This window comes from Bubalus bubalis, chromosome 20, assembly GCF_019923935.1.
Source record: "Bubalus bubalis isolate 160015118507 breed Murrah chromosome 20, NDDB_SH_1, whole genome shotgun sequence".
Classification (NCBI taxonomy): domain Eukaryota; kingdom Metazoa; phylum Chordata; class Mammalia; order Artiodactyla; family Bovidae; genus Bubalus; species Bubalus bubalis.
Window position 1 is genome coordinate 45727607 of NC_059176.1, and position 27377 is coordinate 45754983.

The 27377-nt window shown below is 39.4% G+C and overlaps 1 protein-coding gene across 12 annotated transcripts in view; it reads left to right on the plus strand.

The window, feature by feature from the left end:
- ADAMTSL3 (ADAMTS like 3) overlaps positions 1 to 27377 on the plus strand; it is a 379251-nt gene that overhangs the window by 143670 nt on the left and 208204 nt on the right. For 10 of the 12 annotated variants that reach the window (XM_045163811.1, XM_045163808.1, XM_045163813.1 and 7 more), the window contains exons 5-8: positions 5379 to 5447; positions 9451 to 9496; positions 19176 to 19412; positions 26337 to 26463. In XM_045163811.1, the coding sequence (XP_045019746.1) occupies positions 5379 to 5447; positions 9451 to 9496; positions 19176 to 19412; positions 26337 to 26463 (479 nt within the window). The remainder of the gene's footprint in view (positions 1 to 5378; positions 5448 to 9450; positions 9497 to 19175; positions 19413 to 26336; positions 26464 to 27377) is intronic. The other 2 variants (XM_045163816.1, XM_025271731.3) reach the window with 1 other exon arrangement.

Below are 27377 nucleotides of genomic sequence, written 5' to 3' on the forward strand. Positions count from 1 at the left end.
AGTCAATATATCAGCAAATGAACGCAATAAATTATAGTGCTATAAACTCCAGAGAAATTTTATTAATGTTTTTACTGTATCCTCATGTGGAATCAACATATGTTTTTTATATATTCATAAAATTTATGGCTTCAAAAATCTTCAGTTTCAGGGTGTTATGAATGTTGTAATGGATAGAAAATACATAATTGTGAAATGATGTTCTTGAATTTTTATATACTCCTGATAACCATTAGCTCTTACAAATAATAATTAGAATGAAATTAAAAACTTGGAAGTCATATTTCTGCAGCTCAGCTGCTTTGAGCCAAAAGAATTATTTCCAGAATAAGCTGGCAGGTTCCTGCTTTGTGAATTAGAACTTCAGTGTCCTTAGCTTTAAAATAACTTGCATTTTACTTTATTCCTCTTCATAAAGTGGCCATTCATTTTCATGCTAAATTGTAACCAAAGCATGCCACATCAATAGAGGCCAGACAGTGTGGGTTCAGCGTGTGTTCAGTTGGACAAAGTGAAGTAGGATGTGAAAAATGTCCACCAGATGCTTGAGTTTAAAAACCCTTACTACTGACTTATTATGGGAACCAAGAGATAACCTTCCTGTATCCTTATATCCACATCCTAGTACATGATAGGTTCACCATAAAAAGTCACTGGAGAAGGAATGTGTCTAAAATGGTACTTTATATTTTGAGAATTCATGAAATAAAACACTCTTTTTTCATATCACTTTGCTGCAGTTGTAGTGGGATTTTTAGTAGAGATACACTTACATTTTAGGTTTAGATTTTCAGGCCCAACATTCAAGATTCCAGTTAGTGCCTCACAATTAGGATATAGCAGATGGCACTGGGGTATAGACCCGAACCATATGGTCATAACCAGTAGTTATGAGACATAACCATAGCTGCCACCAGCAAATAAGTGCTTTCCTTTCAGTGTTAAGTTTTTCAAATTTAGATTTGTTTTTCATTTAAATCACTAAAATGAAACAATTACTAAAAATGCATCTGAAAAATTATTTCTGAAGTTCTAATACACTTTTTTAAAAAAAAAGTCACTCTTTTTAAGTTTCCACAGTTTTTCTGTTCCCGTATTAAAATCAATTCAAATACAGTCTTAAACCATGGTTTATAATTTCCCTCCCTAATTTTGAAATTAGAATCAAAAGCATTCTAGGGTTATAAGTCAGCATGATACAAGAAGATTTTGGTTATCACTTTACAAATAGTTGTGAAAAGAAGAGAAGCGAAAAGCAAAGGAGAAAAGGAAAGATATACCCATTTGAATGCAGAATTCCAAAGAATAGCAAGGAGAGATAAGAAAGCCTTCCTCAGCCATCAATGCAAAGAAATAGAGGAAAACAACAGAATGGGAAAGACTAGAGATCTCTTCAAGAAAATTAGAGATACCAAGGAAACATTTCATGCAAAGATGGGCACAATAAAAGACAGAAATGGTATGGACCTAACACAAGCAGAAGGTATTAAGAGGTGGCAAGAATACACAGAAGAACTACACATAAAAGATCTTCATGACCCAGATGATCATGATGGTGTGATCACTCACCTAGAGCCAGACATTCTTGAATGTAAAGTCAAGTGGGCCTTAGGAAGCATGACTACGAACAAAGCTAGTGGAGGTGATGGAATTCTAGTTGAGCTGTTTCAAATCCTAAAAGATGATACTGTGAAAGTGCTATACTCAATATGCCAGCAAATTTGGAAAACTCAGCAGTGGCCACAGGACTGGAAAAGGTCAGTTTTCATTCCAATCCCAAAGAAAGGCAATACCAAAGAATGCTCAAACTGCTGCACAATTGCACTCATCTCACACGCTAGTAAAGTAATACTCAAAATTCTCCAAGCCAGGCTTCAGCAATACGTGAACCATGACTTCCAGATGTTCAAGCTGGTTTTAGAAAAGGCAGAGGAACCAGAGATCAAATTGCCAACATCCACTGGATCATTGAAAAAGCAAGAGAGTTCCAGAAGAACATCTTTTTCTGCTCTATTGACTATACCAAAGCCTTTGACTGTGTGGATCCCAAGAAACTGATCTAAATAAACTGTGAGTGTATGGAAAATTCTGAAAGAGATGGGCATACCAGACCACCTGACCTGCCTCTTGAGAAACCTGTATGTGGGTCAGGAAGCAACAGTTAGAACTGGACATGGAACAACAGACTGGTTTCAAATAGGAAAAGGAGTACGTCAAAGCTGTATATTGTCATCCTGCTTATTTAACTTATATGCAGAGTACATCGTGAGAAATGCTGGGCTGGATGAAGCACAAGCTGGAATAAAGATTGCCAGGAGAAATATCAATAACCTCAGATATGCAGATGACACCACCCTTATGGCAGAAAGTGAAGAACTAAAGAGCCTCTTGATGAAAGTGAAAGAGGAGAGTGAAAATGTTGGCTTAAAGCTCAGTGTTCAGAAAACTAAGATCATGGCATCCAGTCCCATCACTTCATGGCAAATAGATGGGGAAACAGTGGAAACAGTGTCAGACTTTATTTTTGGGGGCTCCAAAATCATTGCAGATGGTGACTGCAGCCATGAAATTAAAAGACGCTTACTCCTTGAAAGAAAAGTTATGACCAACCTAGACAGCATATTAAAAAGCAGAGATAATACTTTTTCAACAAAAGTCCATCTAGTCAAGGCTATGGTTTTTCCAGTAGTCACGTGTGGATGTGAGAGCTGGACTATAAAGAAAGCTGAGCGCTGAAGAATTGATGCTTTTGAACTGTGGTGTTGGAGAAGACTCTTGAGAGTCCCTTGGACTGCAAGGAGATCCAACCAGTCCATCCTTTAGGAGATCAGTCCTGGATGTTCATTGGAAGGACTGATGTTGAAACTGAAACTCCAATACTTTGGCCACCTGATGTGAAGAGCTGACTCATTTGAAAAGAGCCTGACGTTGGGAAAGATTGATGGCAGGAGAATAAGGGGACAACAGAGGATGAGATTTAGATGGCATCACTGACTCAATGGACATGAGTTTGGGTAGACTCTGGGAGTTGGTGATGGACAGGGAGGCTTGGCGTGCTACAGCTCATGGGGTTGTAAAGAGTCAGACACAACTGAGTGACTGAACTGAACTCCCTAATCTGTTAGCTCTTTCCTCAATTGGGGCCTTTCCAAAAAAAACAGAGTAGTTCAAATTACCCTTTCACTTTTTTCTATAATTTAGTTTCTCCCTTTATCCACACATAAGAAACACAATGAAATGAGTCATGTAAGTAGATGACCTTGTCCACTGGCCTGGCTGTTGTTTCCCAGAAGAATGGAGCTGTATCCTTTTGACCAAGAAAGAGAGTTCTCCACTCTCATAAATTTTCCCTGTCAGACCCCTAGTTTGGTGCTTCTGGAATGTTTAAAATTTAATGTATCCTGGTTGGGAGTTTAATAAATTTTAATTTATACCTTTGATGAGTCACAAAGATGGAAATATACAGTGTTAGAAAATACTAAGACTGGATCAATCTATTGTGATAATATAGAAAGACGTTCTCAGTGAACAGTCAAGAGAACTATATACCTGGATTCTTGTCTATAGGTCCCATGTATAGCTTATTATTAAACTCATCACATCAATTTAGAGCTGTATCTTTACTTTTTAGCTCAATAAAAATTTGCATTCATTTCTGTATCACCAGTACTCAGCCCTATGCCTAATACATATATTGTACTCAAATAGTTTTGATTAAATGAATGAATGTATAACTGATAAAATATAACCTAATTCATTGTTTGAAAATTGGAACAGACATTATAACTCTTAGGAGTGCCACTCAGCAAAAGGCTGAATTAGTTTGATTTGTTGCCTCCATATACTTCAGTTCGGTTCAGTTCAGTTGCTCAGTTGTGTCCGACTCTTTGCGACCCCATGAACCGCAGCACTCCAGGCCTTCCTGTCCATCACCAACTCCCAGAGTCTACCCAAACTCATGTCTGTTGAGTCAGTGATGCCATCTAACCATCTCACCCTTTGCCGTCCCCTTCTCCTCCTGCCATCAATCTTTCCCGACATCAGGCTCTTTTCAAATGAGTCAGCTCTTCACATCAGGTGGCCAAAATACTGGAGTTTCAGCTTCAACATCAGTCCTTCCAATGAACACCCAGGACTGATCTCCTAAAGGATGGACTGGTTGGATCTCCTTGCAGTCCAAGGGACTCTCAAGACTCTTCTCCAACACCACAGTTCAAAAGCATCAATTCTTCGGCACTCAGCTTTCTTTATAGTCCAGCTCTCACATCCACACGTGACTACTGGAAAAACCATAGCCTTGACTAGACAGATCTTTGTTGATAAAGTAATGTCTCTGCTTTTTAATATGCTGTCTAGGTTGGTCATAACTTTTCTTTCAAGGAGTAAGCGTCTTTTAATTTAATGGCTGCAATCACCATCTGCAGTGATTTTGGAGCCCCCCAAAACAAAATCAGCCACTGTTTCCACTGTTTCCCCATCTATTTGCCATAAAGTGATGGGACTGGATGCCATGATCTTAGTTTTCTGAACATTGAGCTTTAAGCCAACATTTTCACTCTCCTCTTTCACTTTCATCAAGAGGCTCTTTAGTTCTTCACTTTCTGCCATAAGGGTGGTGTCATCTGCATATCTGAGGTTATTGATATTTCTTCTGGCAATCTTGATTCCAACTTGTGCTTCATCTAACCCAGCATTTCTCATGATGTGCTCTGCATATAAGTTAAATAAGCAGGGTGACAATATACAGCCTTGACGTACTCCTTTCCCAATTTGAAATCAGTCTGTTGTTCCATGTCCAGTTCTAGCTGTTGCTTCCTGACCTGCATACAGGTTTCTCAAGAGGCAGGTCAGGTGGTCTGGTATGCCCATCTCTTTCATAATTTTCCACAGTTTCTTGTGATCCACACAATCAAAGGCTTTGACATAGTCAATAAAGCAGAAATAGATGTTTTTCTGGAACTCTCTTGCTTTTTTGATGATCCAGCGGATGTTGGCAATTTGATCTCTGGTTCCTCTGCCTTTTCTAAAACCAGCATACACCTCTAGGACAACTGAATCTTATCATTATTGAATTCTGCTCTTTTGATCTTAGCTTGGTAATTCGCAACCAGTATGAGGTCTGTAACTCTAATGCTATGGGTTTAGTTTTATAACGTTCGTCTTCAAAATGTGTAAGGGAATATACACATGTATACATTTTTAAATATAATAAATTAAGACCAAAAAAATAGAGGTAGCCAAATGAAAATTGGGTACCTGGTCTGTATTTCAGTTCAGAAATGTAACTATCATTTAGGTAATGCTTTTGGAGGCAGCTGTAGTGCTCTTCATTTCACTCCAAAATGTCTTTCTCCTGTATGTTTTCTAACTCCCATTAGGGATTGCATCTTCCAGAAAACAGATATGAAGAGACTAGGATACAAGCTGCAGTTGAAACAGAAAGTAAGGTGAGGATGGTTTGAGATATAGATGGAGAAGGGTGAGTTCATGATGGATTGCAAAGAAAGAAAAAGTGTATCAGAATTGTTCCCTGGTGACCTTGTGGTTAGGATTCCAGTCTTTCTTGTTCACTGCCGTGGCCCAGGTTCAATCCCTGCTTGGGGAACTGAGATCCCACAAGCTGCACAGCACTTAAGAATTACAAATATTCTTGGAACAAGAGAGTAATCAAAATTATATTCTGAGAATAATATACAACACTGAAAATAAAGACCTTGAATATTCCAGTCAAAAAGGCCAAACATTTTTAGTCAAAATAGATGAAAATAAACACATGTCTATTAATAGGTAGGTCCATCTAGTCAAGGGTATGGTTTTTCCAGTGGTCTTGTATGGATGTGAGAGTTGGACTGTGAAGAAGGCTGAACACTGAAGAATTGATGCTTTTGAACTGTGGTGTTGGAGAAGACTCTTGAGAGTCCCTTGGACTGCAAGGAGATCCAACCAGTCCATCCTAAAGGAGATCAATCCTGGGATTTCTTTGGAAGGAATGATGCTAAAGCTGAAACTCCAGTACTTTGGCCACCTCATGAGTTGACTCATTGGAAAAGACTCTGATGCTGGGAGGGATAGGGGGCAGGAGGAGAAGGGGACGAAAAGAGGATGAGATGGCTGGATGGCATCACTGACTCGATGGATGTGAGTCTGAGTCAACTCTGGGAGTTGGTGATGGACAGGGAGGCCTGGCGTGCTGCGATTCATGGGGTCGCAAAGAGTTGGACACGACTGAGCGACTGAACTGAACTGAACTGAACTGTGGTTTTTGCTTAAAATGCTAATGAAACAAAACACTATATGCTTCCACAAAAAATAAAATACATGTACAATAGAATAAAACTCAGACTTGTCTTCTGCAAGTCTAAATGTCAAAGGTCAATAAATCATGTCTACAGTTTTAAGGGGAAAGGATCATGAAAAAAGTAATAGATCTTGCAGCATTACCTTTCCTTTGTGAAATACAAAGTTCAGTAATGTGAGAGACATTTACCCTTGAAGAAACAACCAAGTCAAATAATACTTAGCCAACAAGAGTTAAAAATGCATGCATGAAAGAGTCCTAAGATGAAACAACTGGTATTTGTTACCCATTTCTAGATATGTATCCTAAATTTGAACAAAAATGGAAGCATAAAAATATTTAGCGGAAAATTATTATGTAAAATAAGGAGACTCAGTAATCTTGCTTATGAGTATTTACCCAAGAGAACTGAAGTTGTGTTCACACAAAACTTGTGTGTGAATGTTTACAGCATTTGTGTTTATAATTGCTAAAAGCTGGAAACAACTCAAATATCCAGCTTGTGAATAGGTAAATTGTGTGATACACACAATGGAATACTGTTCAGCAGTTAAGGAGTGAAGTACGGGTACACACATCAACATGGATGGATATAGTCAAAAGACTATATACTGTGTGCTTCCATTAACAGGATAAGGTAAAGTTAATGGGAGCAGAAAACAAGTCAGTGGCTGCCAGGAGCTGAGGGTGGAGAGAAGTTGGCTACAGGGGGGCAACCTGAGGGCATTTATGGGATGATGGATCTGTTCCACATGTTGATTGTGGCAGTGCTTACACAACTGTATGGATCTGTTAAATCTCATGGAATTGTGAGCCCTCCCCAAAAGTGAATTTTACTATACATAAATTTTAAAAGTAGGGAAAAACAAGAGACAGTGCAAGTGCCTACAGAAGTTAATGTGTGTGTGTGTTGTGTGTGTGTTAGTTGCTCAGTCATGCCTGACTCTCTGTGATCTCATGGACTGTAGCCCGCCAGGCTCCTCTGTCCATGGGATTCTCCAGGCAAGAATACTGGCATGAGTTGCCGTTTCCTACTCCAGGGGATCTTCCCCACCCAGGGATGGAACCCGGGTCTCCTACATTGCAGGCAGTTTCTTTACTGTCTGAGCCATCAGGGAAGCCCAGTGTCTGTACAACAGTGTGAATATACTTACAGTCTTGCATAGTATATTTAAAATTGGTTAGGATTGTAAATTTTATGTGATGTGTATTTTACCACAATTTTAAAAAATTCAAATGCAAAACTACAAGACAAGTAATGTATTTATAATGGTTTACTATGTAGTCATTAAACGATTTTTCCAGGGAATTATTAATAAAATAGGAATATGGTTATAATATTAAATTAAACTGAATACACAGTCGAATTGGCTATAAATGAATCTGTAAATAAATTATGGCAGAAACACTGGAAGATGAAATGCTAAAATATTAAGGGTAAAGGTCTTGATGTTGGGATTTTTTTTAATGATATATTTTCCTCCTTTATACTTCTTGGCACATTATTAGTTTTCACTTATTCTTTTTATAGTTGATAAAAATAGAATCATCAGAAAGGGTATGCAGTGAGTTATATATTGCTGACATAGACTGGTTCAGTCATTTCATATAGGCTCATATTTAAATCACATCAGCAAAGAAAAAAAAATAATCTCTTCGGATTCAATTTATAGCAGTTCTAGTCTTCCCAGATTATTCTAAAACAAATGACATAGTGACAGTTGACTTTTAATTCAAGATTGTGAGTTAAGCCTGTGTTTAGCATTTCTGGCTCCATATTTGCCATTGAATGGACCAAGGAAACATAGAGGGTAAACACATAATTCCATGGAAAAGTTGGAAAAGTTTACAGGTGAGTTATCTTAAGGAGTTAATGTATATAGAAAATATAGAGCAGCAAGCCCTACACCGAGGAGAGGACCTGCCAGATGGAATTCCAGACGTCCAGAAGGAAAGTCTGCCTGAAAGATGAGTGAGGGGTCCCAGAGCAAGTGCTTGGAAGGGAGAGGGGGAGTGTGTGTGGTGGTCATCCTGGATTCTCAAACTTATAGGGTTTGTAGGGTCTGAAGTCATATGTATATGGGGATATGACTTCAGACCCTACAGTATCGGTAGTCTAAAAAGTTGTCCCAACACTATTTTGTAGTGTTTGTTTAGTAAGACCAGTGGCTGAAGTAAAATATAAGCATTGCCACAAGCTAATTCCTGGCAGAGACAGTTGTATTTCTTTAGACTATTTTAACAGTTCATGTGAATGTAGTAACATATGAAAATATGATTAAATATACCTGTTCAATGCATTAGGAAATTTTTTGCTTTTTAGGAATTATGCTTTTAAAAATTTTTTGCTTTTTAAACTTTATTGGGGTATAGTTGATTTACAATGTAACTTCTGCCCTTCAGCATGGTGACTCAGTTATGCATATTTAATTCTTTTTTATATTCTTTTCCATATGGTTTATCATAGATATTGAATATAATTCCCTGTGCTATATAGTCCGACCTTGTTCTTTATCCATCCTGTATATACTAGTTCGCATCTACTAATCCCAAGCTCCCAGTCCACTCTTCCCAACTGCCCTACCTTGGCAAACATTAAGTCCATTCTCCTTGTCTGTGAGTCAGTTTCTATTTCATAGATATGTTCATTTGTGTCATATTTTAGATTTCACATATATGTGAGATGGTTGTTTTGATTAGAGAGGGAGGTTATAGAGGGCCCAGTTAACTTGGCGACCTCAGCAAGTACAGAAGAGAAATTCATCCACAGAGGGGTGCTACACAAAATGCTTCTGCCAGTACCTTTCCTTTCCTTTTCATAGGGGAAAAAAAAATATATGCACACATTATACACACACACACACACTATACACAATACTATAATACTATTAATTTCTGTGGTTATATGAACCCTAGGGTTAAAACTGTGCTTAAGTAATACTATTACATGAATTCAGCTAAAGAATTCACTATTGTGACAGTTCTATGAGACTTTTTGGCCTCCTGATTCCTAAAAGTTATTTCTTAGAATTTAAACTTTGAATCTTTGAGTCAGTGTTCATGAATAAAAGTTTTACAAGTGCCTTGGTTTTCCTTTGTTTTTCCCCCTGCTTGCAACTTCCATGAAATCCATATTTTCTTTTCCCCCGCAGGAATTGCGAAGGGCAGAATATTCGATACAAGACATGCAGCAATCATGTAAGTTTGTCATAAAAATATATAATCCCATAAAATATGTTCATGTCTTAAGTAATAATATTATGTATTGTAAAGCTAATGGCCTCTTGGTACTCCTTGTGGAAAATTTGAATATTTGCTTAATTGATGACAGGTTTTGTCATACCTTCCATTTATACTACCTGTTTTAGGTCACTTTATGGTCTTATTTGGTAAGCATTTAATAATTTCTGATTTCATAGAAATAATACATAATACTTATAAATGCCTTCCATGTTCAAAGTGCTCTATGTGTGGGATTTCACCTAACCCTCACAACCATCTCCGAGATGTTGGCATATGAGGTGTGGTTAGTTTTTTCAAATGAGGAGCCTGGGGTTGAGGGAGGTGAAATTGTTTTCCGAGACCACGTGGGAAGAGTACAGACTTGAACTTCTCTAGTGCTGTTTCTCATGCTCCAAAACACCTGTCCTGCCCCCTGCAAAATGTATTAAGGAGTACTGAAGGTCATGACTCAGGAAAATCACACCTGGGAAGGGTTTATGAACCTTACTCTCATCCTACAGTGATCAAAATGAACAAAAAATAAAATTCCAACACAAATGTGCAATGCAAAATAAATGTCAGAAAACACAAATCCTATTTTATACCCAAATTGAAATGACAGGAGTTCAAAGGAAATTCTGAAACCCTGGAGATCTAAATCCATTTATTCTAAATATTTCACTTACTGGGGAACTGTCCTCTCTCCTCCTCCTCTGTCCTGGGCCAGTGTGAGACTGCAGTCCTGAATAAGCATTTCTGTTCTACTGACTAGAACTTCTCTTCCATGGGCAGCTCTGGACTTGGGGAGTGGAGAACACACAGTGTTAGCAAGACTTTTTGTCTGTGGAACTCAAGCCATGTTTTCAGTCTGTTTTAATAAGTGACAAAGCAGAAATGTTTCTCTCTCAAACATGGGTGGGAAAAATTCTTATTTATTGGGCAGAGGATGAGATGGTTGGACAGCATCACCGACTCAATGGACATGAGTTTGAGCAAACTCCAGGAGATATTGAAGGACAGAGGAGACTGGTGTGCTGCAGTCCATGGGGTCGCAGAGAGTGAGACATGACTTAGCGACTGAATGACAGCAACAAATTTTTAGGGCACTCAAAATACAATGACACCCAGCCCTCAGGTAGATATATTTGTATCCACTATGTCCTAAAAGGGATTTTGGGAGACAAAGCAAATAGGTTTTGTGTGTCCTTAAGACAAACTGAGCTTGGAGAATTGAGCAACACACGTGTGCTTAGGTACACAATTAAGTGAGCTGGAATCCAGGAGGGGATGAAGGAGGGAGATAAGTTGACCTGAGCATAGACACAGGCTGGAATTTACGTATAAGCAGAGTCTAGCATGTGGATGCATGAGCAGCCTGGGGGACTTACACACGCGACTTTTAGATCTGCTGCCTTTTGCCTGGGTACATTATATTTTCTAATTGCTGCTGTAATGCGTTACAACACACTTGCTTACAGCAACACAAATTTATCTTATTGGGCTAAAATTAATATGTGTCGGCAGGTCTGCATTCCTTCTGGAGTCTCCAGGGAAGGATCTATTTTCTTTGTCTTTTCCAACTTCTAGAGGCTGCCCTCATTCCTTGGCTTGTGGACCCCTTTTTCATCTTCAAAGCCAGCAACACTACATCTCTCTGTCCATTTTTATGTAGTCACATTGGCCTTTGATGACAACTGAACAAGTTTCACATACCCAGATAATCTAGGATAATCTCCCCACCTCAGGGTCCTTAACCATAGTCAAAGGATGCTTTGGGCAAAGCCCCTTTTGCCATATAAGGTAGCCTAATCACAGGTCCTAGGGATTATGTTTTGACCATCTTTGGGGAAGGTGCATTATTCTGATGAACACCATGGGACAGCTTGTCTTCTCAGACAAATTGGTATGGCAAATTCCTTGCAGTCATTCCAGAATAAATTTCACAACAGTACTGTCAAACAGTACTCTCTGAAGCTATCTGGGGGATTCATTTTAAATGCCCAGATCAAGATATTTCATTCTGAGATTTCATTCTAGGGTGTGTGTGTGAGAGAGACTCTGTTCTAGTTAATTCCAAAAGACTGCTCTTTTCAGCACAAAAGATAAAGGTGATAAAGGTCTAGGATCATTGGGCCATACAATATAGAGATAAAACGTAATCTCTAATATTGGTGCATATTGGTTGCAACGGTCAAACTCAAACTTTGGTTTGAGTGAAGGTCTGATGCCTTTGAGGCTCTGAGGGTCTTGAGAGTACCTTGGTCTCTAACTGATGCCCCCTCTCAGAGGAATCTGCAGAAATCTTCACCACCTCTAGGCTGGTAAGAAGGAGATGCTTAGGAGGTGGGAACTAATGGAGAGGACAGCCATGTAAATGTCACCCTCTTCTGTTTCTCAGACTTGGAGTCCTACAAGGGTTGTTAGAGAGATTTAATTAGAATAGGACATTAATTTCTGCACTTGCCATTACAAATGCAGAGTTTCCAACATTCTTTATAGGGAAGAAGGGCACCCTGTGGCAGATCTCTCATATCAGTAGTGTTCAGGGTACCCCTCCCTCTCCATGTGCCAACCTGCAGCCATGATACTCAAGCCCTGCTGCAGACCACATGGATAAAGGTAGCCCTAGTTGCAGGGTTGATGATCTGTAGAAGATCTGTTCCTTTTCAGAAGTGATTATAGAAACCTTGCAAGGGTGTCCAATGCCGTAAGACTATGTGCATACATGCATGCTGAGTCGCTTCAGTCGTGTCCAACTCTTTTCTGACCCCTTGGACTGTAGCCCGCCAGGTTCCTCTGTCCATGGGATTCTCCAGGCAAGAATACTGGAGTGGGTTGCCGTGCCCTCCTCCAGGGGATCTTCTTAACCCAGGGATCGAACCCATGTCTCTCATGTCTCCTGCTTGGGCAGGTGGGTTCTTTACCACTGGAACCACCTTGGGAAGCCCCATAAGTGGATTTAACCAGAATGAACTCAGGGTACGAATATGGTCACATCTTGGTTTCTTTTTTTACATGTAATTACTTGAGATGCTTCCTGTTTCATTAATTAGGGATTTAGAATAACCTTTTTGAAATCTCCAAGGAGTCCAGAGAGCAGGAGTGGGGACTGTTCTGCAGCCCTCATCAAGTGGAGGGAGAACTGAGTTATGAGTCCTGCTGTTGCTTCTCAGTGCTTCCAATGTCCTCACTGAAATAGGCCACACTAGTTCAATAGTCAGTGGCTCCCCTGTCCCTGGGGATGGGGCACGTCGCCCACTCCTCTGAAGGAAGCTGCCTTCAGTGATTCCCAGGTCAGGCACTCTTTTATAAAGGGAAACTTGCTTCGTGATCCAAAGATGCCTGCACCTACAGTGCTGGGGACCTGAGAGCCCTACGTGATGGGACTGCAGGACCTCCCATTCCATCCAAGGGATGTCACTCAGTGGCCATGGAGGGGAGTGTGCTGTATTGAGAAGCAGAAGCCACTGCCGGTGAGCCCTGGAGACCTGACATTCAGTCCTGTTCCCAAGGTTGCTAATACTTTTCTGTTCCTGGTTATTTGAAGGCTCAGGCTCTCAGCTTTAGGACCATGTAATTTTTCACTTGTGTATCAGCTTTCTAACTCCTAACCAAAATCAATAATAATAGCAACAACAATGGCTCAGACTCATTAAGTACTACTAAAAATCCTAGGCATTGTTCTGAGTGCCTTTTCATGAATATGTAAATTTAATCCTCATACTCCCTACAAAGTTGAAAGTGATTAGGGGAGATGAGACTTTGGGCTGGAAGACCTGTGAGGTGAAGGGAACAGAGCATACCTGTGTGCAGTCCTATGGCTTCCGGTAATGGCTGTCCTCAGACATGATCCTCCCATCAGCACTCAGCATGGACTCTTGCAGCCAGGGCTGGGCCACTGAGGCCTTAGGGAAGAATTATCCTTATCAGGGGTATATGGAGAAGTGGAGAAGTTCCAAGAGCAGTTGTGCATGTCAGCAAGGAGGCCTTACACCTGAATTCACTCACTCATATGTTTTTATACCAGGCTTTATGGGATTAAAGGTAAAGCTAGAAGAGAGCAAAGGGAACATATTTTTTAAAATGAGTTTATCATAATTTGGAAAGAGTGTTTTTGTAGCCTAAACACATTTTTATACGAACACAGACTGAGGTGTGCGTAATTCTGCACAGCGGGTTCCCTGGGCTCCCTGACAATTTTCCAGAAGAGGTAACATTTGATGTACCCCTGAAAGATCCTTTATACTCTGGATCCTATATTCATTTTTTCTAATTTCTGATTTCTAATTTTTCTAATTTCTAATTTCTGACAGTGTTTTCTTAGAGCTATTTTTCCCCCCCCATTGTTCCTGCTTTAGGCAAGGACCTCTTCCTCTCATATCTGTCTCCAGAACTCCAGCCCATCTTGCTATCATCCTGGCCCTCCTAAAATGCCATGTATTGTGTCCCTTTTCTGTGTCACTCCCCACTGTAGGTCTTTATTGCTTTCAATTCCCCTCACTTGCATTTCAGGCCCTCCAGCAGTTGGTGAGATTTATATCTTATTCACCCTGGCTGGACAAGGCTGTGCCTCATAGATATTGAACTTATTTCTACTGTTTGCCTTTTGCTTATGTTGTCTCTCGTATCTTGTCCTATACACATCATATCACCCTTTAGGTCCTTTCTGAACTGTTACTTCTTCATGATGCATCATTTGCTTATTCTAACTGATAATGGCCACTTATGGTAATTTATTTTTATGCTGGGAAATTTGGCATTTGCTATGTAAGAGGATCATGAAATTTAGCTCATACTATAATATGGATAGGAAGATAAGATAAAATGTTCATATTTGCTTATACAAAAATTGTATTTCTCCTGAGTCCCTACTCACTGGTTATCTAGGGGAATATATCTAATCCAAATTAAAGTTTGGTCCAATCGCATTATATAAATCATCTCTTAGGAAATGGTCTCTCTCGCATAAAAATACTCAGTTTGTCAGATAGTCTCCGTCTCAACTTCTCTCCCTAAGTCGTCCATACTAGTTGATGTATTCTCATGGCTTTAGGAAGGAAGGGAGACCTCTGTCTTTAGAATGGTCCTTGAATGGGTGCTGTTTGTTGTCTGCTATATCTCATTCCCTCTCCACCTCCCTCTCCATCTTCCCTTCCCCCCATCTCTTCCCCTCCTTATCTTCCTCTTCATCTCTCTCCTCCTCCTTCTCCTTTTCCATTTCTGTGCCTCCCAGGCTGGCTACTCCTTCCTGACTGAGTCAAGTCTTCCTGATTAGGATCTATTCTCTCCTTATCAGATTGATTCTTTCCTAATCAACTCTGTTTATTCAATTTTAAATTTAATTTTTGGGTAACAATTTTATTTCTTTCATTGCAAAATCCTGCTATAAGTCTACAAACAGCAATAGATAACCTACTGTTTCAATGAATTCCATGTACATAGATTCTACACCTCCAATAAGATAACAAGCTCACTAGGTAGCTTATGGATGATATTCTTCTTTTGTGTTCCTCACAGCATGTCACCTGGGCAAAACCCATAAATATATTTAATAAATAAGTGTTGTCTTGAACTTAACTGATGTGAAAAAACACTTCCCGGGGAAAGGGAAGCAGAAGGATGTTTGGCATCCAAGCTTCCTAAACATCAACTAAACTTTAGACACAAGGATCCCTAGATTTTCTCAAGCCAGGGCATGGGACCCAGCTGAAGCAGACTAGACAGGCTTAGTGTTGACACTGGAAGAGCACCATGTGAATGAAAGCATTAATATAAGTAGTCACTGTCCCCCAGAATGACTAGAAAGCAGTATCATGGAATGGAATGCTCATTACTTTTGGCCTCAGTCTTGGCTCTGTCATATTCTAGTTGTCTGTCTTTGGGCTAGCAACTGAAGACCTTCTGGATCTGTTTCCTCCCTTTATGAAAACGAGGCTAATGATAATCCTGACCTACCCCATGTGAAGGGTGGTTATGATGAGAGAATGTCAGTGATATTTCCTGGTAAACAAGAAAACACTGTCCAGATATATGGCTGTCTTAATCAGGGGTCATCATTTGTAAGGAATAGAAGCCCAGTAAGATTAGCTTGGAGAAGGCAATGGCACCCCACTCCAGTACTCTTGCCTGGAAAATCCCATGGACGGAGGAGCCTGGTAGGCTGCAGTCCATGGGGTTGCTAGGAGTCGGATACGACTGAGTGACTTCACTTTCACTTTTACTTTCATGCATTGGAGAAGGAAATGGCAACCCAGTCCAGTGTTCTTGCCTGGAGAATCCCAGGGACGGGGGAGCCTGGTGGGCTGCCGTTTCTGGGGTCGCACAGAGTCGGACATGACTGAAGTGACTTAGCAGCAGCAGCAGCAAGATTGGCTTAAAGAAATGGAATTCACTGAATGGGTGGGTGGATGTTTAGTGGAATTTAGGCATAAGCACATCTCGAGGACCCAGGAATCAGAAAGTGAAGTCCGGGTTACTTACTCCTTCAATTGAAACCCATGGTTTGTGATCTGACCTTCTTTCATGTCTAATTATTTCTTCCTTGCTGTGGGAAGTGGCTCACTTTCCTTCAACATGCATCACATAAAAAAATGACTAGCCTAGCCCAGACTAATGTGAGTTCTCAGCTTCAACTCTTCTGTTGCAATTCCAAATTCCTGGGAAAGGTTGACCCGGCATGGACTAGTTGTTTGCCTCTGACAGTCAGCCTTGGCAAAGGAGACTGGGTCACACAGACCAACCTGGCCACCCCTTCAGCAAGGGCTCAGCTTCGGCTAGCTTCCTAGCTGCTTTCAGTTAATTAGTTGATTTTGTAAAGCTTCATTGGTTTGGGGGGTTTAAGACATTCAAGAGTAAGCTAGCACTTGCAGTTCCTGGAGCACGTTTAGAATGGTAAGTGGGCATGATGCAGGGGAAGTTATTTTTACCTTGCTCTCTTAAATTCTCTGGTTTGGATTTCAAAGAGTCAGATATAGGGAAAATAGGCCATGGTTGAGGAAAGAGGAGTTGAGATAATTTTATTACTGATGATCTTCTCTATGGCTAGCTGGAAGACAAAGCCCTTATTCCAAGAGAAAAATGTCATCTAGTCTTAATCTTCTTCAACTTGATTTTTTCATATGTGTGACCTTGGTTAAGGGTTAATCTTGCTAAAACAAAGAAAAATGTGGACACAATATAAAATTTTAGATTAATTCACAACAAAGTAATACAACTAATTCCTACCTATATTCAAAAAAGGCTTCCCTGATAGCTCAGTTGGTAAAGAATCTGCCTGCAATGCAGGAGACCCTGGTTCGATCCCTGGGTTGGGAAGATCCCCTGGAGGAGGAAAAAGCTACCCAATCCAGTATTCTGGCCTGGAGAATTCCATGGACAGTACTATATTCAAAGGATTTGAGGCATTTTATAAAGGTCTAAAGCATAAACACAGTAAAATATAAAAATCAAGTAGTGAAAAGAGGATAAATAGAAGAAATTATATTTTAAAATTCTGGCTGATAATCTGTTAATAACTATTTGCAGAAAAATAAAGTTAGAGTTCTACCTTACCCCATAGATCAAAATAAATTCCAAATGCAATAAAGAGTTAAGCATAGTTGCTAAACTATAAAAGAACTAGAAAAATACATTTAAGTGTTTATCTTTTTTCATGGCAGGGTGGGAAAAGCATATCTCATTAGTAAAGAAAGAAACCTTGAAAGGAAATATGAATATGACTACATAAAAATTCAAAACTTCTTGACTTCACAAAGCACCAGAAACAAAATTAAATGAAAAAATATTTTCAATACAAACAACAAAGAGTTGATAACTTCACTATGAAATTTAATAGCTTTATCTGTTAAAATAATAAAAATACAAACATTCCATAGATAAATGAAGGACAAAAACCAAATTTTAGAAGAATTAATGCAAGAAGCAAATACACATGAAAAGATACTAAACCTAAATAATGAAAAGAAATGCAAATTAAAACATTGAAATTTAAAAAATATTGAAATTCTATTTAACACTTATGATTAGAAAAAATTTTGGAAAATTATATCCAAACCGAGAAGAGATACTGAGAAAAGGGAACTTATGTATCCTGATGATAATAAGACCTTTCTGGAGGGCAATGAGGCAATATTTTGAAATGCTCATGAAACATACCCTTTTTCTCAGAAATTTTATTTCCATAAGTTTGTCCTTGGGAAATAATAAAATTTGGTCAAAGATTTATGTATAAGAATCTTTGTTATTTATTCTTTTTTTGAATAGAAACTATTCCCAGAGTTTTTACAATGAACATTTATTTCTTTTGCAATATGAAAAAAAAATCACCTCTCTGAATCTATTTTATTTAATTAAAAAGTAAATTCATTCCCGTTAATTGGGAAGTCTGTTCTCAGTTTTGAAGAGTAAAGTAGCGTTTTTGTCATTCAGCATCTTGCTTTGGAAATGTCTGATGAGATCGGTTAGTAATTAATAAGATCCTTGAGTCATCAAAACTTGTACAGACACTTTTTACCTTTAGTATGACAGCTCCTTGGGGCTTCCCTGATAGCTCAGTTGGTAAAGAATCTGCCTGCAATGCAGGAGACCCCAGTTCGATTCCTGGGTCGGGAAGATCTGCTGGAGAAGGGATAGGCTCCCCACTCCAGTATTCTTGGGCTTCCCTTGTGGCTCAGCTGGTAAAGAATCTGGCTACAATGCAGGAGACTAGAGTTTGATCCCTGGGTTGGGAAGATCCCCTGGAGAAGGGAGAGGCTACCCACTCCAGCATTCTGGCCTAGAGAATTCCATGGACTAGGGTCGCAAACAGGCCACGACTTTCACATGTGAGCTCCTTGGGGCTGTTTATTTGCTTTTTGTTGTAGACAAGATTTGAAAAAGCTATGTTGTCTCTTTCCATTCTAGAGCCAGTCAAAGGCAGGCACTGGGTACCAGTAAAGTGATGGCTGGGGGCCTGAGAGAAAGAGAGGAAAGGCTATGAACTAGATGACAAAAATAGTGAAACAAACACAAATTCCCACATTAGTGCAGCAATTTGGGGCCAGTTAAAATAATGGCTAATAATCATTTATGTTGAAATGGCTCCTGAAGGCATGGATGATGATTAATATTTCCTATGGAAGACCTTAGGTCACTGGGAAAACTCCAAAAACATTCCATTTCCCTTGTTTGAAAAACAAAGAGGTTATGTAATATGTTTGAAAATTTATATTCAGTATGCTTAAAATAGAGCAGAATTTGGCATTTACATAGGGTAAGCTTTAATTATCTGAAAAAAACTACCTGAGTGGAAAAATAATCAGAATAAATTAGGTGATTCCCTCCGTGATCAGAAAATTCCACAGTAGAACTCCACACTGAAGATTCGAAGTTTTTTGGTGTTTTTTTTGGTCTGTTTTTGTTTTTTTTTTTTTAACAGTAAAAAAATTTTTTTTTTACTTTACAATATAGTATTGGTTTTGCCATACATCAACGTGAATCCACCACGGGTGTACACGTGTTCCCAATCCTGAACCCCCCTCCCACCACTCTCCCCATAGGAATGAAGTGACTTCCGGAGAGAAGGAGGTGGGGGTCTACTCTCATGGGACTCTTGCTCAGCTTTGTGCTGGCCCAGCTCACCTTGTGATGTGCCTGTGGCCCTTTTTCTCTACTTTAGGACTGCCCTCCGGACGCAGAGGACTTCCGAGCCCAGCAGTGTTCAGCCTACAATGACGTTCAGTATCAGGGACGTTATTATGAATGGCTTCCACAGTACAACGACCCTGCCGCCCCCTGCGCACTCAGGTGTCAGGCCCGGGGACAAAACTTGGTGGTGGAGCTGGCACCCAAAGTCCTGGATGGGACTCGGTGCACTGCTGACTCCTTGGACATGTGTATCAGTGGCATCTGCCAGGTAAGCCACACCTGCTTCCCGGGCCCCTGTCTCCAGCCAGTGTCATGACCACTGTCAGTAAAGATAACCTTTCTCTTCTGTACTTCTGTTCATGCAGACAAAATATTGCCTTTGAGGATTTTAATGTAAAACGTATTTTAAGGAGTGTTATTCACCTGTAGATTATATTTTACATATTCAAAACAGTGTAAATTTTGCCCTTATAGAGTCAAAAGACTATAATATATGACTTGTGGATTTTTCTAGATTAGTGGTTCTCCAACTGGAAAGTACATCAGAATCACCTGAGGGACTTGTTAAAACACAGTATTCTGAACCCCATTCCAGATCTTTTGACCCAAAAGGTCTAGGGTAAGGCCTCAAAATTTGCTTTCTAACAAGTTCCCAGGAGGTGCTGATGCTGCTAGCCCAGAGACCCCACTTTGAGAGCTACTGATTTATTAGTATTGATAGGTTCTCTGAATTTTCTTGTTAAAAGTAATTCATTGTTTGAGGCCTGTGGGAGCAGTGACTTATTTACTAAGTAGTTAGCATGAGTGTACTTTTTAGAGTGATCTTTGCAAAGTTGTGATGAATGTGACTGAGGTATAACCCGCCATGGCTTGTAATAGGGGTGAGGACTCAGAGGACTATGACAGGTTGCTGAGACAGTGTGGGGATTGTTGGGAAGGGATAGAATTCTACTCCATTCTTTTGATCACTGGAAAAAACTGTAAACATAGGGAATGCTTACTATTCCATCTACCCTATTATGTTCATAACAAATACAGCAGTAACAGTAGCAAATGTCCCTAACCATCTGCTAAGTGTCAGGCCCTGCCAGGTATCTCTGACTTCTTATGCTTGGAGGAACCTTGGTCTTGCTTATCAGATGAGCTTCTCCTTCCTACATCCCTCCATCTGGAAAACAATCTCCAGTTGCTCACCACAACACCTTGGAGTCATCCTTTTCTTAAAAAAATTTTGTTGGAGTACAGTTGTTTACAGTGTTGTGTTGCTCTCTAGACAGTAGGTTCTCATTCGTTATCTATTTTATACATAGTAGTGTATATGTGTCAGTATTAATCTCCCAGTTCATCCCACCCCCTTTTCCCCTCTTGGTATCTGTACATTTGTTCTCTATGTCTGTGTCTCTATTTCTGTTCTGCAGATAGGTTCATCTGTACCTTTAAAAAAAAATCATTCTTGAGTCTTCTCTTTCAATCTACACATGTAATCCATTGCTGAGTCAATTCTACCTTCAGACAACGTAGTTGGATCTTGTGTTTTGAGCTACCATGACATTCTTTATCTTTTTAACTTGTACATTTCAACTCACTGCCAGTACTCCAGTACTCCCACAATGTCTGTCCCCATCAAAGGTCCTTAGTTAAAAACTGGTTGAATAAATGAGTCTTATCTACTTACAGATGCAAAGGTTGTTCATATCTCTTGGTCTCTTTTATTTCTCTCTCACCCTCCAATCTTGAATTTTCTAGTCCAAGTTTGATGTCCATTCTGGGAGATTCCACAAATTTCTCCAATACACCATGGGAATTCCTCCAGTCCCCACCCCTTCTCAAATGAACTAGTATTGTTCTTCCCAGATCCACTAGTTATTCAAACTGCTATCTATTCATTTCTGTTTATGACACCACAATTCTCAGTGTCACCTTCCTGAATTCATGCTGTGGTCACCAAGTGTATTTGCTTATGTCTCCTCTATCCTGATGCTTCTATCAAATTTCTCACGTTTCACTTTTTTTCCCTCTCTACTTTCACCTTTTTACTTCAAAACTGGACTAGCCAATCTTCCTTGGTGCCTCACCAATCTCTCTTCCTTTCTCTTCTACTCATAAACCATCTTATTTGATGTTTACTGTTGACTAATTTTCCCAAAGGTCAGAGTTTATGACTTTATTCTTTTATTATATATGCTGTCAGTAGGGGTCTCTGCCCTTGAATGTCTCAGAGACCCAGACTGAAGGAGCCTTTATTTGCACACACATTTTGCATAATAACTACAGTAGTGAGGAGAGGAACATGTGACTCATGTGCTGACCCTTGAAGCTTCTAATCAAAGTGATGCAGACACTTAGACTCCTATTTCATTGGCCAAAGACAGTCAGTGACCACACTTATTTCTAAGGGAGTGGGGAAGTACAGTCCTCCATGGGCTGAAGGGAGAAACTAATTATTTATGAATATCCCTAATGACTGTGGAAAATTCTTCAAGAGATGGGAATACCAGACCACCTGACCTGCCTCTTGAGAAATTTGTATGCAGGTCAGGAAGCAACAGTTAGAACTGGACATGGAAGAACAGACTGGTTCCAAATAGGAAAAGGAGTACGTGAAGGCTGTATATTGTCACCCTGCTTATTTAACTTATATGCAGAGTACATCAAGAGAAACGCTGGGCTGGAAGAAGCACAAGCTGGAATCAAGATTGCCGGGAGAAATATCAATAACCTTAGATATGCAGATGACACCACCCTGATGGCAGAAAGTGAAGGGGAACTAAAAAGCTTTTTGATGAAAGTGAAGACATTCAGAAAACAAAGATCATGGCGTCTGGTCCCATCACTTCATGGCAAATAGATGGGGAAACAGTGGAAACAGTGTCAGACTTTATTTTTCTGGGCTCCAAAATCACTGCAGATGGTGACTGCAGCCATGAAATTAAAAGACGCTTACTCCTTGAAAGGAAAGTTATGACCAACCTAGATAGCATATTCAAAAGCAGAGACATTACTTTGCCAACAAAGGTCCATCCAGTCAAGGCTATGGTTTTTCCAGTGGTCATGTATGGATGTGAAGAAGGCTGAGCATCGAAGAATTGACGCTTTTGAACTGTGGTGTTGGAGAAGACTCTTGAGAATCCCTTGGACTGCAAAGAGATCCAACCAGTCCATCCTAAAGGAGATCAGTCCTGTGTGTTCATTGGAAGGACTGATGCTAAAGCTGAAACTCCAGTACTTTGGCCACCTCATGCGAAGAGTTGACTCATTGGAAAAGACTCTGATGCTGGGAGGGATTGGGGGCAGGAGGAGAAGGGGACGACAGAGGATGAGATGGCTGGATGGCATCACTGACTCAATGGACGTGAGCCTGAGTGAACTCCAGGAGTTAGTGATGGACAGGGAGGCCTGGCGTGCTGCGATTCATGGGGTCGCAAAGAGTCGGACACGACTGAGCGACTGAACTGAACTGAATGACTGCCATAGCTCCATATACTCTGATTTTTTAGGCAGAAATGTTAGAATTTTTGTAATGTAGAATTCAATTTTCAGAGATCTCAAACAGGAGTTGACTCAAAAAATTATTTGCTTCTTGAAGGATTAAATTTGACTGATCTGGGAAATTCATACTTTGCTCCATCTGGAGTAAAGACCCTTATTTAAACACTGACTTCTATGAACAGTGTAAGAAATCATAGGCTGGAACTATGAAATAATCCTTTGCTGAAGTGACGATTTATATATGAGTATTTATTCCCCAAAGCACTGCTCATATATCTTAAATTTTTATTTATATTGTCCCCTGTCTTGTGTAACTTGTCTCATCAACTGCACTGCAAAATAGGAATCACATCTTATTAATTTAGACTCTGTAATGCCTGGCTCTATACAAATTGGTTGTGTGGGTGTTAATACAGTTTATTGATATGTTTATCAATTAGTGATTTTTAAATCATTACAGCTAATCTTGACTTCAGGAGAAGTCACTGAACTTGAAAATGCTTCAGGAAATTCTTAAAAAGTTGCTCATTGTTGATTATGATGAGATCTGAGAGCCAATATTCAGTAGTCCCTCAATTTCAAGGGCAGTTTTGGCTTATCTCTTATGAATCACAAGGCAATCAGATCTTTTCAGATATTATTTTTCTGTGATGTTTTCACATGCTTTTTTTGGCTGCAAGATTTGGATGAACTATAGCTTTAAAAATTATGAAATAAATATCAGTGCTCAGGGAGGTATTTGATTGCCCAAGATCTTGCAAAGCTCTAAACACTCTTCAAAATAAGCCCATCCTAGCTCCTAAACCCACACCCTTCCTGGATGACCAGATAAAGAGCGATTCTCATTCTCATGAAATGTGAAGTGCTCAGGGACTCACATGTGTGAGGACAGAGCTTGGCCCAGGAACAGTATTTCTATAATTTAATGGTAGAATTACTCCCCTTGGAGAAAGTTGCTTGAACACAAGTTACTCATTGATCGAATCTTAAAAATGCAAGTATGGTTCCAAAATCAATCACTCTTAAGTTATTCCACATGTACTTAGTAAATATTAATATTATAGCCTGTATAACTGGGTTTGTTGTTGTCCATCTGCTGATACTAAAGGTGAGGAAGGTAGAGCATAGTGATAAGATTCTAGTGTCAGAGGACCTGGATATTCAAACAATATACTAGTTGTGTAATGTTGGAAAGTCATGTAACGTCAGAAACAGTCAGATGCCTAATTTGTAAAATAGAGATAAAAGGTATCAAAAGGTGGCCATGAAAATTAAATGGAATAATGTGTATTACATGCTTGGCATAGCACCAGCATTCAATAAAAATCAACTATTATTATTACTATTTCACTATAATATTTATAAAAATTCATATAATCAGAATGAAAGGGTCTCAGAGGATTCAGCTGCTCATCAAATAATTTAATCCCCTCTCCAGTTTTCCTGTCCCAAAGTCTCCTACCTAGCCTGCGATTGAATATTTATTGTTGGATAACTCTGACTCTAAATACGTTCTCATATTGAACTAAATTACACCTAAACCTGTAGCTTTCACCGTTTGAAAATACACAAAACAAATGTAAAGCCTTTCTTCACGACATCCCTCTGTGAATTTGAAAATATCTCTAATCATAGGCTTTTCCTCAAACTTCCTTGGAACTTTTCCCACCTCCCCTTGAAACTTTCATTTAATCTTGTTCCTTCCCTTCAGCAGCAGCACTTCGGAAAGAATAGTCTATAGATGTGGTTTCGACTTCCTCCAGTTTTATATTCCCGTCAACACCTTGGATACAGACTCTGATCCAGCAGTTCCCCCAAGCCGAAGCGTAGGGGCTCAACCTGGGAGTCCAGGCAAAATGAAAAACAGAGAGAGGTGATTCAGGGGGCTCTCTTTTGTTGAGCCCTTCGAGTATTCTAATCACTGTACTAGGAGCTTTACATGTATTTTCTCATTTCGTTCCTAGTACAGACCCTGTGTGAAGCATGTCTAAGTGTCCCTATTTTGCTCTTGAGGAAAATGAGTCTCCTGGAGTAGTTTGCATTGTTGTACATCCTGCATCTTGAGAGGGGTGGTAGGGCTGGGTAGTTGTTGTAATTGGGCTGTTTGCCTCCAAGGTCTCTGCACTTAACCACCAGGCATATAAATACAAATAACACTGAATGTGTGCAGAGTTAGAAATAAACAAGCTCATTAGTTAGTGTTAATATTACTGGGCATATGTCATGTAAAAGTCATATTTAATAAAATAAAAAGAAATATAAGATGTAGCCCTTTTTCTCATATAAGGAAGCTCACAGTTCAGCAGATACACACACACTACTCACAAAAGCTTCCCTCATAGCTCAGTGGGTAAAGAATCCGCCTGCGATGCAGGAGACCCTGGTTCAATTCCTGGGTTGGGAAGATCTGCTGGAGAAGGGATAGGCTACCCACTCCAGTATTCTGGCCTGGAGAATTCCATGGACTAATAAGCCCATGGGGTTGCAAAGAGTTGGACATGACTGAGCGACTTTCACTTCACTTCACTTCACTCACAAAAAGTAATAATTCACAAGAGACTGAAGGATGTCAATATAAATATATTCTGAGATATATCTCTTGTTAACTCCTTATATTTTAAAAATTATTTATAAAAGTTTTTATAAGAATTATATACACACATATATATACATATACAAGTAAAGATATATAGGTATAAATATAGATAATGATACAGAAAGAGATATAAAGATCCAGATACAAGATATTGAGAGAGATGGATTTATCAGTATGAATAAGATATAGGTATGTGTGTTAGTCGCTTAGTTGTGTCTGACTCTTTGCGACCCCATGGATTATAGCCCACCAGGCTCCTCTGTCCATGGGATTTTCCAGGCAAGAATCTTGGAGTAGGTTGCCATTCTTTTCTCCAGGGGATCTTCCCAACCCAGGGATTGAACCCAGGTCTCCTGCATTGCAGGCAGATTCTTTATGATCTGAAGACCAGGGATGTAGGTATAGATTGAGATTAAAACAGAAAAAAATTAAACTATGGACCAGAAGGATATATATCAACCTCAAAATAGTGGTCATCTGGGGGAAGAAATGAGAGAACAGGGCTAGGGTAAGGATAGAAAGAGAGGGAAGGGGTTGGGGGAAGACGAGAGAGGCAGTATTTGTAATGTTCCTTTCATTTTATATACATAAAATAACTGAATTAGAAGTATAAATAAAAAAGCTAAGGGTGAGAGTGTCAAGGGGCAGCATCCATTCATCTTTAATTATTTGGTCTTTGGATGAGAATCTTATGTATAAATGACACAGTCCTGTAGAGATATATATGTTATTATTTTTAAGATTTTTTTTGATTTGACCATTTTCAAATTCTTTATTGAATTTGTTACAATATTGCTTCTGTTTTATGTTTTGGGATTTTTTGTTGTTGTTGTTGTTGGCCATGAGCCATGTGGGAACTTAGCTCCCTAACCAGGAATCAAACTCACACGTCCTGGGCATTGGGAGGCAAATCCAGAGGTCCTAACCCCAGGATCCTCAGGGAAGTCCCTTTATTTATTATTATGTATTTTAAAATCTATGTTCTCATCAAAGAGAGCCAACTTATACATTTAAGAAGGACAACACCATCAGTATGATTTCTGAAATACATAAGGTTTGATATGCCCATATCTCTATTCACTCCTGACCGCCATCTTCTGTCTGCAGGCAGTGGGCTGCGACCGGCAACTGGGGAGCAATGCCAAGGAGGACAACTGTGGTGTCTGTGCTGGTGACGGCGCCACCTGCAGGCTGGTGCGGGGACAGTCAAAGTCACACGTGTCTCCTGAAAAAAGTAGGTTTTAAACCCAATACATTACCATACAACAGCATGTGCTTTAGACCCTCTGATAGTAAAATAACATTTTCCCATTGCTAAGGTTTTCAGGTAGTAAGAACTTTTGACTGGTGTTCTAAAAGACACATTTATCCCCAAAAGTGTAACAGATCAAATTTTAATTCCCATTACCTCTTCTTAGATTACCTATTTCTTTGAACTTTTGCCAATACAGAGTACAACTATTTTTTTTTAATTTGCTGATTTTTTTAAGGTAAACCAGGAGTCATTATTTCTTTGCCCCCCTTTTGATTACTAACAAGGTAGAAAATATCATCCTGTATTTATTGAAATATTGTCCTGCATTTATTGTCCACTTATGCTTTTTTATCTTTCAATCAACTGCTGAAGTCATTTAGTCTTTTCCCTATTTGGATGGTGATCTTTTCCTCACTTGTATCATGAATATGTACTATTTGTTGTAACTGTTTTTACTATTCTCAGTTTGTCATTTGACTTTCAGTATTGTTTGTAGAATCGGTAGTTTCTAAATTATAGATACACAGAATTCTCCACCTTTTAAGTTTGGTAATATCTGCTTTTTTTTAAATTAGGGGTCAGTCAACTTTTTCTGTAAAGGGGTAGAGAGGAAATATTTAAGGGCTTTTTAGCCTATATAGTTTCTGTCTTAGCTACTCAGCACTGCTGCTGCAGGTGAAAAGCAGCCACAGGCAACCAATGAACCAATGGGAAGAGCTGTGTTCCAATAAAGTTTTATTTACAAAACTAGCCTGCAGGCTAAATTTGACCCTCAGGGTATAGTTTGCCTACCCCCTGCCTTAAAGAGAAAAAAATTATACACGTATGCCTTCTGCCAGTGCTTTTTTGTATGTGTGTTTCTACTTTAAAATCTTATTCCTTTGAGTTTATTT